Raw genomic sequence first — 17,279 nt, forward strand, 5'->3', positions numbered from 1 at the left:
TGTTTAATCACAATGAATTTTTTTTTTTTAAAAGCAAATATAAGTGATGATTACATTTTTTCTCACGTTATGCTGTATGAACGCAGTAGGGCAAGCAAGCAAATGACCAAGAAGTGCTAGAGTGCTGTGCTGCTTTCATACGGCATAAACACAAGAAAAATTTGATCAATCCTCAAATATCACATGTATCATATGACCCTATAGCAATGGATGGAAATAATAATATCAATGGAAGTAACGCTCATTTGTCAAATATATTCCCTTAAGTATAGGCAAACATTTGACAAATAACATTTTGAGAGCAAATAATACCTTCCGTTTTCTTAACGTTTACTACTGTAGATTTCATCCATACATTCTTTTCCCTTTAAATATCGTTTGTAACTAAATGGCAAGTAGATATTTGTGTACTCACTCTGTGTATGGCTGGGCAATGTGTCCGTATCTTGCAGAGTCTGGTAGAAGCTCAGCCTTGTTCAAGTATGACCAGGAATTACACTCTGTAAACATAACAAAAAAAATTCAACGTTGCGTAATTTGCATAGTTTTGGTTTAACCCCGTAGATTACTTTTAACTTTGCAGGTCAATTCTGTGCAATCTATTTTTGTCCAACAATGCAAGGTTCAAAATTCCTTTAAAAATATTTAGACACATGTATTTAAAATCGGCATGTCGATAGTAGTTATATGTTTTAAAGTTTTAATAAATTTGCAAAATGATGACTATTTATCCCATGCATTATTCAAACGATCAACAGTAATAAAGTATTTGGTCATTTTTGTACTATAAGAGACCACTGTTCATGTTGTATCATATCTAAGTTTCATTGCTTAGTCACACCAAAACACTGCAAGTGGATGCCAAAGTTTTCCATTCTTTAAGGCATTAAATGAACAAAAATTAAAGCCAGTGTTATTGGCCATGCTACACATATTCATACCGTCAGTCATGGATACTGTGTACTAAGTTTCCTGCGAATGTCTTCAAATTTTTTAGTTAAGGCAAATATAAGCTTTATTTAACTTATACTACATCAATAATTAAAATCTTTCAATAAGACACGACAAATAACACAGAAGCACAACTTTAGTGCACTATATTTCTGCCCATAGTCATTACATACTGGGATCATAAGCCATGAAGTCAGGGGAGTAGCACTTGGCCCCGTAGCTGATGGACGTGTCATTGTGGGTGTTTCCTCCAAATATCAACATCAATTCTCCCAGGAACACAGCAGAGTGGAGGTACCTCGGAGAGCCACTGCTGGCAAGGATTTTCCTGAAAGGGAACAATTATACAAATTATTTTGAATAAAAATTATTATTTAATTTATTTGCCTGGCAGAAATCAAGTTTGATCGCACATGGTTTATGTTTACAATAGCAACAGCTGGTTGCTTTGCCGCTAATTGAAATGTGTCAGAATTTGCTGAAAGCAATCACCCAATGTTCTCTCTTTTAACATTGTGGCGCAGTGATTAACATTGTGGGGCAGTGATTAACATTGTGGCACATAAATTAACATTGTGGCGCAGTGATTAACATTGTGGCACAGTGATTAACATTATGGCACAGTGATTAACATTGTGGCGCAATTATTAATATTATGGCGCAGTTATTAACATTGTACTGCAAAAATTAACATTATTGTGCAGTGATTAACATTGTGGACCAAGGATTGACATTGTAGAGCAGTGATTGACATTGTGATGCAGTGATTATCATTATGGAGCAGTGATTGACATTGTGGAGCAGTGATTGACATTGTGATGCAGTGATTGACATTGTGATGCAGTGATTATCATTGTGGAGCAGTGATTGACATTGTGGAGCAGCGATTGACATTGTTGTGCAGTGATTGACATTGTGGCCTAGTGATTGAGATTGTGGTGCAGTGATTATCATTGTGATGCAGTGATTGACATTGTGGAGCAGTGATTGACATTGTGTCGCAGTGATTAATATTGTGGTGCAGTGATTGACATTCTGGAGCAGTGATTGACATTTTGATGCAGTGATTAACATTGTGGGGCAGTGATTGACATTGTGATGCAGTGATTATCATTGTGGAGCAGTGATTGACATTGTGATGCAGTGGTTATCATTGTGGAGCAGTGATTGACATTGTGGAGCAGTGATTGACATTGTGATGCAGTGATTATCATTGTGGAGCAGTGATTGACATTGTGGAGCAGTGATTGACATTGTGGCTCAGTGATCGACATTGTGGAGCAGTGATTGACATTGTGATGCAGTGATTATCATTGTTGTGCAGTGATTGACATTGTGGAGCAGTGATTGACATTGTGGAGCAGTGATTGACATTGTGATGCAGTGATTATCATTGTGGAGCAGTGATTGACATTGTGGAGCAGTGATTGACATTGTGATGCAGTGATTGACATTGTGGTGCAGTGACTGACATTGTGATGCAGTGATTATCATTTTGGAGCAGTGATTATCATTGTGGAGCAGTGATTGACATTGTGGAGCAGTGATTGACATTGTGATGCAGTGATTATCATTGTGGAGCAGTGATTGACATTGTGGAGCAGTGATTGACATTGTGATGCAGTGATTGACATTGTGGCGCAGTGATTGACATTGTGATGCAGTGATTATCATTGTGGAGCAGTGATTGACATTGTGGTGCGGTGATTAACATTGTGGAGAGTGATTAACATTGTGGCACAGTGATTAACATTGTGGAGCAGTGATTGACATTGTGGAGCAGTGATTAACATTGTTGGGCAGTGATTGACATTGTGATGCACAAACACTTTCAGGAATACTTACCAAGTAGAATTCACTGGATTAAAGGAGTACAGCCTGTCAGTGAGTGAATACTGGGTACCGGAGACTCCAGCAATGTATCCACCATACACGTATATTTCCCCGCCATAAAGCACACTTGTGTGTCCATATCCTCCCTTTATTCTGGCTCCCTGTGTTTGTACGGTGGTAAATGTTCTGTTAGGCGAGTCTGGAAGAGAAATGAAATTAAAAGGTCATTAGCAAATGTTTGGGTTTCAGGTTTGTTTTATGCTATGGGACCATTCTGCAATACACTCCAGAGTGGAGATACACATCAAATATAAAGCTTTTGTATAAATCCATAGACAACAAATAAAAAGCATTTGGTTAAATCTGAAATACCCTCCTGTATAGAGACACACAACATGGGATATACAGCTTTGGGATCAGTCTGCAATTAACTCCTGAATAAAGACATTCAATGGGATATAATTTCAAGAACTGGGTAAGTGGGTGCAGTAGCCAGGGTTCTCAATAAGTTTCAGTTTAACTGTCTCAATTAGTAAAGTAACCAAACGGCTACTACTTATTCTACTTAATATTAATTTTTTTTTTTCAGATTTGAACCGGCCCAATTGCCATTTGAACTGTCCATTTTGGCCGGCAGTCGGTTCTTATTGAGAACACTGAGTAGCCATTATTAAGAAACAACAATACATACCTAGATCCATAACCTGCACTTTGTTCATGTAGCCGTAAATGGGACTATGCCCAAAGATAACGTACATCTTGGAGCCTATGAGTACAGCAGAGTGGCCCGCTACTGCACGAGTCACGTTAAAGTCCTGTGAGGACCACATATATGTGGCGATGTTGTACGTCCATAAAAAACTCTCTATGTGCTTGCTTGATACACCCCCATATACGAATAGCTCATCCTGTTCATGAAATACAGACAGAATAATTGTAATGATTAAACATGCACAAATAACTACTATCATTTATTACAAGATGATTAAGTCTTTAAAAATTTATCATTGATTTGCTCATTGAAAACTAAATGCATGTTCCTTGATAGTACCACATTGTTGATGCATCCTATAACAGCACATTGTGCAATATAAATATAATTTATTATGTAATAATACTCAAGTAACAGACTATGTTTTATCTATAGATGCATAACATGGAATATAATAGCCTCTCATAGCACTGGTAACACATTTTCAACTATCGAAACTGTCTTCAGAACAGCAAGAGCAGATGGCCTTCATTTAAAATCAACAATATTCTTAAAATAGAGACAATTCACAGAAAATATCGTAATAACAAAGAATTGTTAAAAGGAGGAATTACAATGGTTTGACATGCTGACTGGTACATGAAAGCCTCACCTTATAACGAACCATGGAATGACCATACAGGAATTTTGGATTTACAGTTGACGATTCTGGAAGTCTCTTCCACTCATGGGATGTGATGTTGTAACTAAAACATGTTAAGTGTTATATTAATTTCCATTGAATAACAAAACAAGTATGATAAATTTGATAAACAGTTTTACAAGTTCAGTCATTGAAATTACACTTTTGGATGAACAAGCCTGAATTCTTATTCTATTGCTTGGCATCAAATTTTTGAATAGGCCCTTTTATATAAAATTCAGAATTTGAGCAAGCCCGGAAGACAATTTACAAGTGCAGGGCTTGCGGGCTTGTGCTAATTTCAACCACTGCAAGTTAGTTTTAACTGCATCAAATCCAAAGACACCATAATGAAGTATCAATTTATAGAAACTTTGGTCAGATTTCTTAGTAAATTACCAAACATGACGTCTCACTTCAATACCAAACTTCTTACATCAACTAAGCGTTTTAATATAGAATACAGACTTTAAGCTGCACACTCACAGATATATCATTTTAACAACTTTTTTTATTTTTGCCATTACTAACGGTTTAAGAAAAATGCATAAAACATCAATTTTTGAATTTAAATATAAAAATATGCTATCTAAATTTTTGTCAGCTTATTTATTTATTGGTTTCCTTGGATTGTCGCAAAAAAAGGCTCGTTCCAAGACAAAAAATAAAAAAGTTGTCAAAACGTTCAATCTGTGAGAGTGCAGCTTTAAGATTTGTCTGTTTTTTAAGATTTGCAAAACTTTTAAAGTAGACAACATCTCTGAATTCCACATCAAAGCAAGACGCATGTTGACCCATAGAACTAAAGGCAACAGAGTACCATTAAAAAATACTTCACTTACCCCACAAGAAAATCCACCTCCTTCCCGAAGGCATACCCGCCACTAACACACAGCTCCTCTCCAACCAGTATAGAAGCTGCCGACGCCCGCCCTGCAGGTGCATCTAACACAGAGTGACGTATCCAGGACTCAGAACTCAACGGAATGCTGCAGTCCACACCTGAGTATAGGAATATAGCAATATGGGTGACTTAATTTATCTAAAATTATGTTTTTATTCAGGAGACAGCTGATGCCTGCCCGGTCAGTTGGTCTAGCACACAAATGCCACACCTAGGATGCTGAACATACTGCTTCAGTCCACTCATCAGCATAGAAATACATTTGAATGTAAATTGTTATAATGCATTTAATATCATGAGTGTATTTAAAAGACAGCTTACGCCTGCTCCATCGACGAGTCTAACACAGAGTGACACACCCTGAACTTGCTAGTGTTCTCACTTGATAATAGAAATACATATTATTGTTAATTTGTTTAAACCCATTCAATATCATGTTCAATATTAAAGAGATGTTATTCTCTAATGGCATTTTAAACACAAGATTCTTCACTCATGGGTTGGTTGAACAAAATTTACCACAAAATTATGAAACCCAAGTCTAGTTGTTCTAATTATAAACAGAGACCCATTTCAATGGTTTTCCATGAAGCAGTCTGTTACCCTCTCCTAGTGACAAATATGAGGAACAAATGTACAGAAGTTATCATTGACATAAATGTAATAAGGATAGCAGCCAATCTTTTATCAAGGACAAGGATAACATAATTTAGCTTTCATTTTCTTTATAAATCGTATCAATGTGACGTTGTGTGAATAAAGAGGCATGCATCATATAAATCATCATGAAGTTAACACCATACTTCTGACTTCTGCTGAGCAGACATGATAGAAATACCAAGATCTGTCATTATTGATTTCCCATAGCAAGTAGCCGAGAATGGAAACCATGACATTCTACAGTAACTGCGGTAATTAATATAATGATGCAGAGAAGTCTCATCTAGTTACTTCAAAAAGCCTTAATATAACCCAATCATAGGTGTGTCATACAATACAACATGAAACACATTTACCAGTACATATGATTGAAGAAATAATGTCTGCAAATAGAAGCAACACAAAATCATAATAATGAGATTGTGGCAATTTAGACAATTTTATTAGAAGTATCATCAACAAGAAAATAAGAAGAAAAATATGAACCAGACTTTATAATATAAAATATGAACCAGACTTTATAAATAAAACATGTCAAAAAATCTAAAATGCATGTCCTCTCATATAGAACGGCTAGTTTAAAATTCTCCGACTGATATGTATGAATAACTGGATATCAAGGTTTTAGCAGGAGTTATGGCAGGGTGCTGCATACTGCCCTTATTTGTCTTACGTTTCTGCACTCATGGAGACCAGCCTTTACAGAATATTGAGGGCTTTCAGATATTAAAAACAATATTTATTTTTTTAAACTTTAAAATTAATATGATTACTTCATTTGAACTAGAGGTGAAACGATTCAAAAAAATTCGATTCGATTCGATTTCGATTTTTGTTAGCATGATTCGATTATTTTCGGTTCGATTCAATTAAAGTTAAAAAATGCATTGACAAAGTTGTAAACATTATTTGTTTTTGTAATATCAGTAGAGTAATGCACAAACAATAGTGTGAACATACTTTTGTGAGAAGCCAGAGCAATGAGAGTATCCTAGTCACAGTCTTAAACAGAATGTATTCAGGAACAACTTTTGAAAAAGAACTTGAATTCTTCAGACCTTCAAATCTGAAATATTTAAATTCTTTTTTAAAAACAATTACATGTCCACATTTTCACTCAATAAGCCTCAGGAAATTGAATCAAAAAGCCCTTTTCTTCAGTATATCTTTCATTCATAAGATTTATTAACAGCAAGTAACAAAAGCAAATGAAGTGCTGACATAGTGAATGGACAGAGGCACATTCTTTGAACAACCACTTCACCTACAGGAATAAAGCATTATGGTCCATTTGAATACTTTATTCATTTAGGTCAGAAATCTTAAGATTTTTTTTCAAAAAAATTAGCATGTCCATATTGTCACTGCTCAGTGTGCCCCTCTGTGCATTCACAATGTCCCCAGCAGTTGAGAAAACCCGTTCACTAGCAACAGATGTTGCTGGGATGACCAAATAGCTGCTGGCGAGCTTGGAGAGGATAGGATAGTGACCAGCTCTCTCTTTCCACCACTGGAGTGGATCTGACTTTAAGGATACCACAGGCTCCTTCTCATAGTCATATTAGTCGTGTTCCCAGATTTACACAGAATATCTGCGTAGCAAACTTTGCACGTCGGCTTATTATCTTCGTCTGACGTTCCATCTCTGAATCCAAAGTATTCCCACACTTTGGAACGATACTTTTTTGGAGCGGTTCGTAATTTTACAGTCGGTTCCGACATCGTAATCAAGAATGAACACGCAGACGCTCGCCGCAATACAAATCAGATAACAGCAAGCGCCTTGACGATCAATAGTAGCGTCGTGAGTTACGCCCGATACGATTGGCTGGAACAGAAGTATTTAGCCAATCGTTGCGCCTCTATTAAAATACTCCCGATACCGTTTATTTTGGCAGCCGACTAGAAATTTACATCGGAATTTGAATGGTTTGTTTCGACAAGTAAATAATTATATTGCGAGCTATTTGACAATAAAAAATCGAACCGAAACTGACACCTTACGGATCGAATCGAATCGAATCGAATCGAGGCCAAAAAATCACGGTTCAATCCACATCGCGATTAATCGTTTCACCTCTAATTTGAACACATTTCCTTATATTTTTTGTCAAATGAATAATATTTCAATTCTTCACAGCCGGTCTGATGTTCTTTTTAAAAAGTTGCTAAAAAACTAGACATTACATATATATTTTTGTATTTTACCCTTTAACATTCCACCCAAATACTCAATTTTTCAGGAGCCTTGCGGCAAACAAAATGCAACATAACCAGGTTGAATTATTTTTGCAAGGATCGTGCTCAACATATTTGTAATGTCATTGAATTGAAGTTTCATGAGAATGCAACATATCAGTACTGTCACTTGTTACATGTGTTTCATGTCATAAAAGTGTGCTCTTTTTTACCTTTATTTGCTGAAGTTTTGCTTGTAATTGAGTTTTGTGCTAGGTTAAAACCTTTGCAGGATGATGATGCTGACAACTATGACACCAAGACAAGTTGTATATCAACATTTATTCTCGCAAAATGCAAGCGAGTGGTTTTTTTCTAGACCACAATATGTTTAAAGGAAAGTAGCATAAACATGAACTTAACTTTTCTACGAAGTCGAGTGCAAACAACCTATAAGTGGCATGTTTACACTACCAGTTAAGAGACGACAATATGGAGTCAAGCTCTAGTAAGTTTTCAAAAATAGAACAATTACGGAAAAGGCCGAGTTTTATCTCGAATCTTTCCGGGGATGCTCCGAGGCGTGCATAATACAAAGTGAAAACAAATGAGTTGACATGACGTAATCACCTAGCTCAATCATTGGCTAAATTTAGCGCTTTCGCGCACTATACGTAAACCCCATCAACCTATGAATATATCCGCTCAACAGTTAAAGTGAATAGACATCCGATATATTTTATAGTCCAAAGCATCCACGGTACATTTACTGTTGCTTTTATTTATTCTAAATTTATACTGTTTTTGTTTTGAATACTTATAGACTTAATCAGTTAATGAAATCTGTAGCGTTCTCGCCGAATGGGAATTACCCAATGGCGAGGGTAAATATACCCCCCTCAAAGTGAACAATGTCAAATTATTGGACAGCTTAGCTTTGTTATCAAAAAGCGGCCACAGCATCCCATGAGTCATCTGTACCCCCCCTCCCCCCCCAAAAGAATAAGCCAACGACAATTTATAGTAGTCGAGTCACTCAAGATGGATCCTTTTAATATTCATAATATGTCTTAGTTGTAAATATCTACTTTAATTAGACAATATTATAAGGGAATAAAGAAAATAATAAAATTGCAAGTTGATTTTTTATTTTGCAAGTTGCCTCAAACAGCACCCACAAAATTTTGCGAGTGCTCCTCAAAGTTAAATTGGAACCCTGAACTAGGGAATGTCTAGCAGATGATACGCCCACCTGTTGTTCCTTTTTCAATCGAGACATAACACAACATTTATTAAAGAAAGGAGATTGCTACTATCATCATTGCTATAGTCATGACTAAAGTTATTTTGTTAATGTCGGCGATGACACCAAGGCTTGAGGACAATACCTCAACTTTCTGTCTTTGAAAAACAGACTTGCTTTTACAATGGGTCATAAAAATCCTACCTTTAAACCCATCCTCACATACACAGACTGAGTCCTCACACCGTCCATTGGCCGAGCAGTTGTTGGGGCACTCCTCCACGTGACAGTGATCCCCTCGATAGCCCGGGAAACACATGCACTGCATAGTGTCATTGTTGCACAGGCCGTTGCCCGAACAGTTCTTGGGGCACTCCCCAACCCTGGAGGTGGAGAAAGCACGATTAAAATGTATGTTAGTTAAAAACATTGTGTGTCTTGCAGCAATTGAAATTCAGATTTTCTTCAGTAAGCCCAAATTCTATTTTGAGAAGATTATAACATCAAGATTTATTTACAATCACAGGCTTGATTTGGACTGCAATGGTCTGAATGAGTGTTAGACATTAAATAATTACAATTATATCCTGCATGTTCACTTCGGATTGAAAATCTAATAGTGAATTATTAGAAAAATATAGTTATTAAATATTTTTTTTAGTAATTTACATGCATAATATATTCAATCATTCATCGTTTACTTTTTCCATGAGTAAATTGTGAGTGTTATTCCCAACACTATACACAATGTACCTGTATTTTAGATGAAAACCGGACATGTTATAGGCTGCATCACTGTAGAAATAGATGTAGGCTTTCCCGGAGTCTGCAACCAACTCCGTGAAACTGTTGTTCACATCCAGCTCCTGGGATACCAACCCACTGAAATATAAACAACATTTTTTCACCAAGATGCAATCAGCCTGTTGTCTATGATGATGATAATAGTTTCATTATGGTGAAAGACCAAGTCGCTGATTTCAATGGAGAAACCAGCCACTAAGAAAAATTTAGATATTACAAAATATTATGAGAACTTGTATGTATTTTATATGGGAACAAAGGCAGAAAATTTCTATGATCAATTGTATAAACATATTTATTTTTTTTTAAATCACAAAAATGTTGGGATTTTAAACCTTAGGTTGGCAGTCTTTAGCTGTATACATGTATCAAACCTTTCAGTAAAATGTAATGTAACACACCCTGACATACCTTGATACAACATTAATTGATGAAACCAAAAAGCAATAAGATTAAAATCTGGATCAAGTCACAATTAGTATAATGTATACGACATAGTGATAATAACAAACCCTGAACATTTTATTTGAGTACGATTCGAGTCCCAAAAAGGGTTTACAGGCTTTTAAATGCTATTTATATTGAATTGTATTACCATTCTTAATGCAAAATGTCCAGCCAAAACTTAATATTACGAAATAACCCAAACTGAAATTGAAAGCTTTTAACCCTGATTTATTTTTTTTCCTGAAGTGTATCATCCCTGGCAGGGAGAAGTGCTCACCTGTATGCAGCAATAAGTGGAGAGAACACCGAATCCCCATTGAATATGTAGAGGTGGTCCCAGCCACACTCCGTGGCAAACTGGTGGGTGGCGAGTCTGAGGGGGGCGCCAGGGGGGTTGGGCTCAATAAGCCACATACACTTGTTGTCCACTGAGTAGTTACCAGAACCATCGGTGACAACGCCATTCGTTGATGTAAGTCTGAAATAAAATGATAAATTGATAAAATAAACAAATTATAATTCCTGAAATTGATTAGATGCTGGTTCATAATATATTTCATTCACAAACAAAATCTGTTTGTTGACAAATCTGTTGATTTTTAATTTGAAAAAGAGCATATCTCAACAATATCTTAAGGCCAGAGTAGTAGAACCTGATACACATTCATGTGCGGATTAATCCGTCTCTTGCAACATGCAGGGCTCATCCTGCCAGGTGACTTAGGCCATTAAATCGCCCTGCCGGTGGTGACTTCGATATTTTCTTAGATCAAAGCAGTCTAATCGCAGACATTTTCAGGGATCAAAAAACCAATATCGCTCTCAAATACACCCAACATCAATCAGAGCTACCGCTTGTCAAAACAGTGTGACTCCGCCTCACAACTCTCAATGCGATTGACTTACAGCTAGTGATGTTCAGATGATCAATTTTAATCGAAAATTGATTAGTTGGGCCTGAAATTGGCAACAATCGATTGTTTATGGCTATAATCGATCATCGAAAAAAATTAAAATATATATATATTAATAAGTGTTCAGATTTTATCTTTAACAAAATGGCTGATGAAAGCCACAATCAGCAAGAAAATTAACTATTTTTTATACAACAACACTTAATAACTTCAATCATAGAGATCACGTAAATGCATATAATGATGAAGAGTTTAATACAAGAAATGGCACTGCAGAGTGTGTAGAAGGGCTACTTTGTAAGACAACGCTTATACCCGTGGACATGACCAACCAGCAAAAACAACCAACCATCATAGGCATTGAGTGTGTATAGTGCTTCTTGTCTTGTGTACTAAGATGTGATAATATATTGAATGGTTTTGTTTTTTCACAATTGATGTTATGTTGTTTAATATTGAGCTTGTTCTGTTTGTATGAGCTTATTTGATTTATTAATGCAGTATTTAAAATCTGATATATTTATGTGGCTATATAAATGCATGCAAATGATAAAATTACCCTATCATATTATTCTATGAATGGGATATTATCTATGATTGGTTTGCATTTAATACAATGTTTGAAACTTGCATTGTTTTATTTTCAAAGGTACATTTGTAAATACATGTACAACAGTTTAATACCAACTAAAACAAAAAGAACCCATATGACCATTTTAAAACAAGAATAACACCTATTTGAATGCATAGAAAAGTTGTCCAGGACAAACCAGAACCCACCATTTGACATTTAAAATCTCAACATTTTCTGACTTGCAGGAAAGCCCTGTCCCAAACCCCCCCCCCCCCCCCCCGGATCTCACTTCTCCCTAAAATTTCTGTCTAGGATAAGCCCTGAACATGTGCATCAAGTTTCAAGCAAACATGTTCATTGTTTTCTGAGTTAGGGCAAAGATAAATGTGCTTTCAAAATATGCCCATGACAACAACACCAAGGCTATATTCTTTTTTTTTCTTTAAAAAACAGACAAGCTAAGTTTCATTTCATGTGATAAAATAATATTGTTTTTTTCATACTTCCATTTACATGTAAATAACAGGCAAAGAACATCAGTGCTCTAGCCGAGCTTTCTAAATAAAGATGATTTACTTTATGTGTATTAAAAATTAAGGAAAGGACATTTATTTGCAGAGACATCTAACTCCATAATAGTATGAACACTATGAACACTAAAAAGGCACTTTTTATTAACAATTCCAAACTACAAATGAACCTACATTTGTACTGTTACTTGAATTAATTAATGGCTTGAATAACCTGCCATTGATTTGTAGTTCCTCTCATTAAGTATTTTACAATGACACAACTATCTGATCATTACGTTCCCTTCAGCTTCTAAAAAACCTACTCAAAATTAATTGTTTCTAAATAAAACCAATGATTGTCTCCTATTAATGAAACATTCTAATGTGATTTTTAAAATAATGATTAATTTTATAACTGGCTGGGATATTTATAACCCATTATAGCAATGCCAAACCAAATACTGTGCTGAAGTTTCAATTTATAGATCATAAATAATATGTGTGAAAGCTTAAAGCAGGCAAACATGCTCAAGAGTTTTTAAATCTTTTCTAACATGGAAAATGATTACGTTTAAAGTTTCCAAGTTTCCAAGTTTATTTCGTATAACTCATGTCACAAAACATGACAAAAAGAGTATTGAAATATATATATATACACAACTATGTAAAGAACGAGAATAGTCTCAACATTTTAAGACATAATCTATAAGAATAAATAAATTCAATCCATAAATGATCCATAGAGGAAGAAATCTTTATCATATATAAAATATAAAACATGTTCATCACCATAAAATTATGTCAAAATTTAATTAAAATACTACTACAGGAACATTGATAGTTATCATAGGTGTATACATGTCATATCAGAAATATTTCATTTATTTTTGAAAAACATACATAACAGACATTTCATTCAAAATTCACTGATACATGTAGTTTTGTTATGTTTATTTGGTTGAGTTTTTAAATTGTTGGCTGACATCAGCATTTTATATTTAACAGCATATGACTATCCATGAGGGCTGTATTGCTACAGTAACATGTACGGTAATTATCATACAACGGAGGTGTCCATTACATGAATAATTAATAATGTGGTACAAGATGAAATGCCAGCTATTTATGGAAAAGTTACTTTATTCCAAAGACATATATATATATATATATAAAACAAAACCAGCACATAAAAAACCTACCTGTTACACAAGCATTGTTTTATGTAACCATATAGCAAGAAGTTGTTGCCAACAACACCACAGAGCAAACACCAACAGTAAAAGAAGGCATAACTCAACAATCATTGAAGCCAAGTTATGGGGGGTTATTTAACTGTACTTCTTTGAGAAGATTATTGTTCATGGGTGTATTGTCTCTTACATCACAAGTTTCATTTGTATAGGACAAATAATTACCTATACAAATGAAACTTATCAGTTTAACAGTCATCGAAATTAGACTTTTGGATGAACAAGCCCGAATTCATATACTATTGCTTGTTATCAAATTTTTGAACGAGCCCTGCTATATAAAATTCAGAATTTTGGAACAAAATGGAACTCCGGAAACACCAATACCCTCTACATCCGGCACGGTACAAACAAGAACAGCAGGCAAGAAAATGCTAGTTTCAATGCCATTTGTAAAACGGAGAAGTTCTGGTTCCATAAAGGCGAAAGCAAAAGCCTTGGTAAGCTCAAAGCGTCAGATGAAGGCCCTTCGAATGAAATTGATGTCAGAAAGGAAGGCAAAGAAAAGATGGCAAAAGAGATATGAGCGGATGAATAAGCCTAGCAATATAAAATTCAGAATTTGAGCAAGCCTGGACAACATTTTACCAGTGCAGGGCTTGCGTGCTTGTGTTAATTTCGACCACTGGTTAAAGACAGCAAGTATTCTGTTTTTAATGTTTCAAAAAATTACATTTTAGTACTACACATCTTATTTTAGTATACACATACACATTAACATCTGGTTAAAGGTGCACTTAACAGGGCTTCCTTAAAGGATTTGAAACTGGAAGTATGAACTTCCTGTCCATCAATATTGGAAGTTTTTCACTGAAATGTGGAAGTTAAAGTCTCCCGAACACAATACAAAAGTTCACAGATTTATATCATAATACTTCATTTAACATCAAGACTGATCAGAATTGTGACTATAAAAGTCATTTTGTCAACAGGGTTTGATTTTTTGAGCTTCCAGGCATTCAACTTTGGTTTCCTTCAAAATTATGGAAGTTTTTGTACTTCCAAGAAATCAATTTAGGAGGTTTTAACTCATTTTTAGGGAGTAATATACTTCCAAACTTCCTTAAATGGAAGCCCTACACACCATAAAAAGCATGTTCGTGCCCAAGTGCATATGGAAATTATTTAGGCATGCTGGACCATGTCAGGATTACACCGAATAATTTCAGCTACACAGGATTTTTGTTCAGTAAACATCAAACATCTGGGGTATTCTAAACTATGTATTATACATAATATGTATCTTAACAAAGAAGAAAGGAATCCTTGAGTGCCACACACATTAGTTTATTGACCTCTACATCAGGGTTTCCATTTAGAATTTCAAACTGATGTATAAACTTCCTTGCCATCAAGTTTGGAAGTTTTTCTCTTAAATGTGGTAGTTTAAGTCTCAAGAACACATAACTATCCAAAAATTATGATAAAAAATATACAATTTGCATCTTAAACTTTCCAACTTCAAAATTGTATTCAAACAATTCATGACAGATTCACACAAGTTTTTGATTAAAAATAAGATTGACACCAGATTTTGAACTAACAATTTTTTCACTAAATTGGAAATCTAATAGAAAATAAAGAAGGTTTCAAAACTTGGAGGACTGTATTTTTGGAAGTTTTACCCTCTCTTTGGGAGTATTATGAGAGTTACAGATAAGGATCATAATTGGCATTAATACACTTTAAAATGCACCAAAAATATCAAATATCTGTTTGCATCAGTACCAAAACAATTTTTTATAAAAGAGCATACTGTTTTTACAATTAATCTAACGGTTTCAGGGACAACTGTTTTGACCGAAACTTCCATTAACAGAGGCCCTGCCACAACATTGGAATTATTTGAAGTTAACTGTCTCATTTTTATATTTGTCTGACTTGATAGCTAGCATACTCCTTCACCATTGCCAGTCACGGCCATGACACAAGACCCTTTCTTACCACAATTGGTGTTTATTTTCCCATCAATTCAAAGGCAGACTCGTGACGTCCACCATCCCAGCAAAAAGTAGCAAGCGGATCTTGCGTAGAGAATCCTCGCGGCCACAATTTTGAAATTATCTCTGTTATAAATTCAAATTTCTACGAAAATATTATTGCCTACTATTAAACACATATATTAAGTTATGTCAGTATGCCCAAAAAACATGTTAAGTTATCATAAAACACTTACAAGTGTCGATTATTTATCAAGTATCCCGATATCGGTAAATCTGGGACAAATCTGACTGGTTGTGTACATGTAAAACGGTATTCGTGACCCATAATATATTAATGTGAAAATAACAACTCTAATGACAAATTAAATCCAGTTCAGATCACTGTCGGATAAAAATTGAACAACTTTGTCATTATTATTCAACATCAATGCATATTACAGGGATACATAAGAAATGTCAAAATAATAAAAGAAGTATCCCTGGTCGCTCATCATTGTAGCTGGAGAACCAGCCAACCGGAGTTCTCAGTTGATTAGAGCGCTAGAGTTTTGGCAGTTGAGGGTTTGAGCCCCAGACAGCATAAAAATATCATCAACTGTAGTCCCGTTTAAAACACATAGTTACCTTATTCTCCCCACACAACGGGAACAGCTTGGTCCGCTCCAACCTGGTTCACAAACGCAAACTGTGTTGTTTTGTTCACAACTTCCGTTTTCACACAAAGTGTCACCACATTTGTTTACACATTCAACGTTTGATATTGCACAATAACAGAAAATTAGCACTAGCAAAATAAGTTTTGATTGTGTTTGTAATTGGAAATTGTCTAAATTTGTTGAAAATGTATTTAATTTGTTTTTCTCAGCCATTTTGACATTTACGATGTTGACGGAAGTTACCGAGATCGATCGGGATTTTCCGTGTTAATTTTTTGTTGTAGAATTCGCAAGGCGATAGGTTTATTCCCCGGAAATCCAGGAAAACCAGGGGAAAAAAACGGAAAAGTTCGATAGCATTTAAATGTGTAATGCATCATACACTTCTTAAAAATAGACTATATATTCATATTACATAAAGTGTTCAATTTTGAATGTGGCTTAGGGTGATTTAAGCATTTTCACGCTGTTGAATTTAAAAAAATAATTTAGGAAACAATTCAATTATTATTTCCCATTAAACCTTACAGATATTTCTTCTAACACTGTCAGACTAATTGCACTTTATGGTCCACGTATAACTTATATGTATTGTACATGAATGAATACCAGTATAGATTTTTATTCAACAGAAATATTACCTTGAAAAGTAGCTTAAATAATATATGTATATATGCTAAGAATATTTTATTGCATTCTCTGGGAAAAAGGCTGAAATGTTAGATACATGTAGTCGCAGTGATTACAAATACTATCCTTATGTAAAGCATAACACGATTATAATATTTTGAGAGAAATAGTATGGCATTTTGGATAAATGCCTTTTTTTCATTTACACCATTTGAGTTCGACTTGGACCGGGTCACCTGCCAGTAATACTCGAAAGAGGGGTTCGGCAGTATTCAAAGATAGATAGATAGTTTGTCGTTTGAACCTGGGACCAATAATACAAAACCTTAAAATTACTCCCAGTTTGAACCTTAATACGCATACAATTGCAGCTTTAATAATCATAT

General features: G+C 35.0%; 1 protein-coding gene across 5 annotated transcripts in view; it reads right to left on the reverse strand.

Moving 5' to 3' along the window:
- Positions 1–16,510, reverse strand: part of LOC128211183 (attractin-like protein 1) — a 47,800-nt gene extending 31,290 nt beyond the window's left edge. For all 5 annotated transcript variants that reach the window (XM_052915644.1, XM_052915642.1, XM_052915641.1 and 2 more), the window contains exons 1-10: positions 16,232–16,510; positions 10,692–10,892; positions 9,917–10,045; positions 9,368–9,546; positions 5,021–5,180; positions 4,149–4,242; positions 3,476–3,692; positions 2,797–2,983; positions 1,125–1,279; positions 416–500 (exon numbers count right to left, since the gene is read on the reverse strand). In XM_052915644.1, coding sequence (XP_052771604.1) covers positions 416–500; positions 1,125–1,279; positions 2,797–2,983; positions 3,476–3,692; positions 4,149–4,242; positions 5,021–5,180; positions 9,368–9,546; positions 9,917–10,045; positions 10,692–10,892; positions 16,232–16,476 — 1,652 coding nt within the window. In that variant the 5' untranslated portion in view covers positions 16,477–16,510. The remainder of the gene's footprint in view (positions 1–415; positions 501–1,124; positions 1,280–2,796; positions 2,984–3,475; positions 3,693–4,148; positions 4,243–5,020; positions 5,181–9,367; positions 9,547–9,916; positions 10,046–10,691; positions 10,893–16,231) is intronic.
- Between the last annotated feature and the right edge of the window lie 769 nt (positions 16,511–17,279).

This window comes from Mya arenaria, chromosome 12, assembly GCF_026914265.1.
Source record: "Mya arenaria isolate MELC-2E11 chromosome 12, ASM2691426v1".
NCBI classification, from domain to species: Eukaryota; Metazoa; Mollusca; class Bivalvia; order Myida; family Myidae; genus Mya; species Mya arenaria.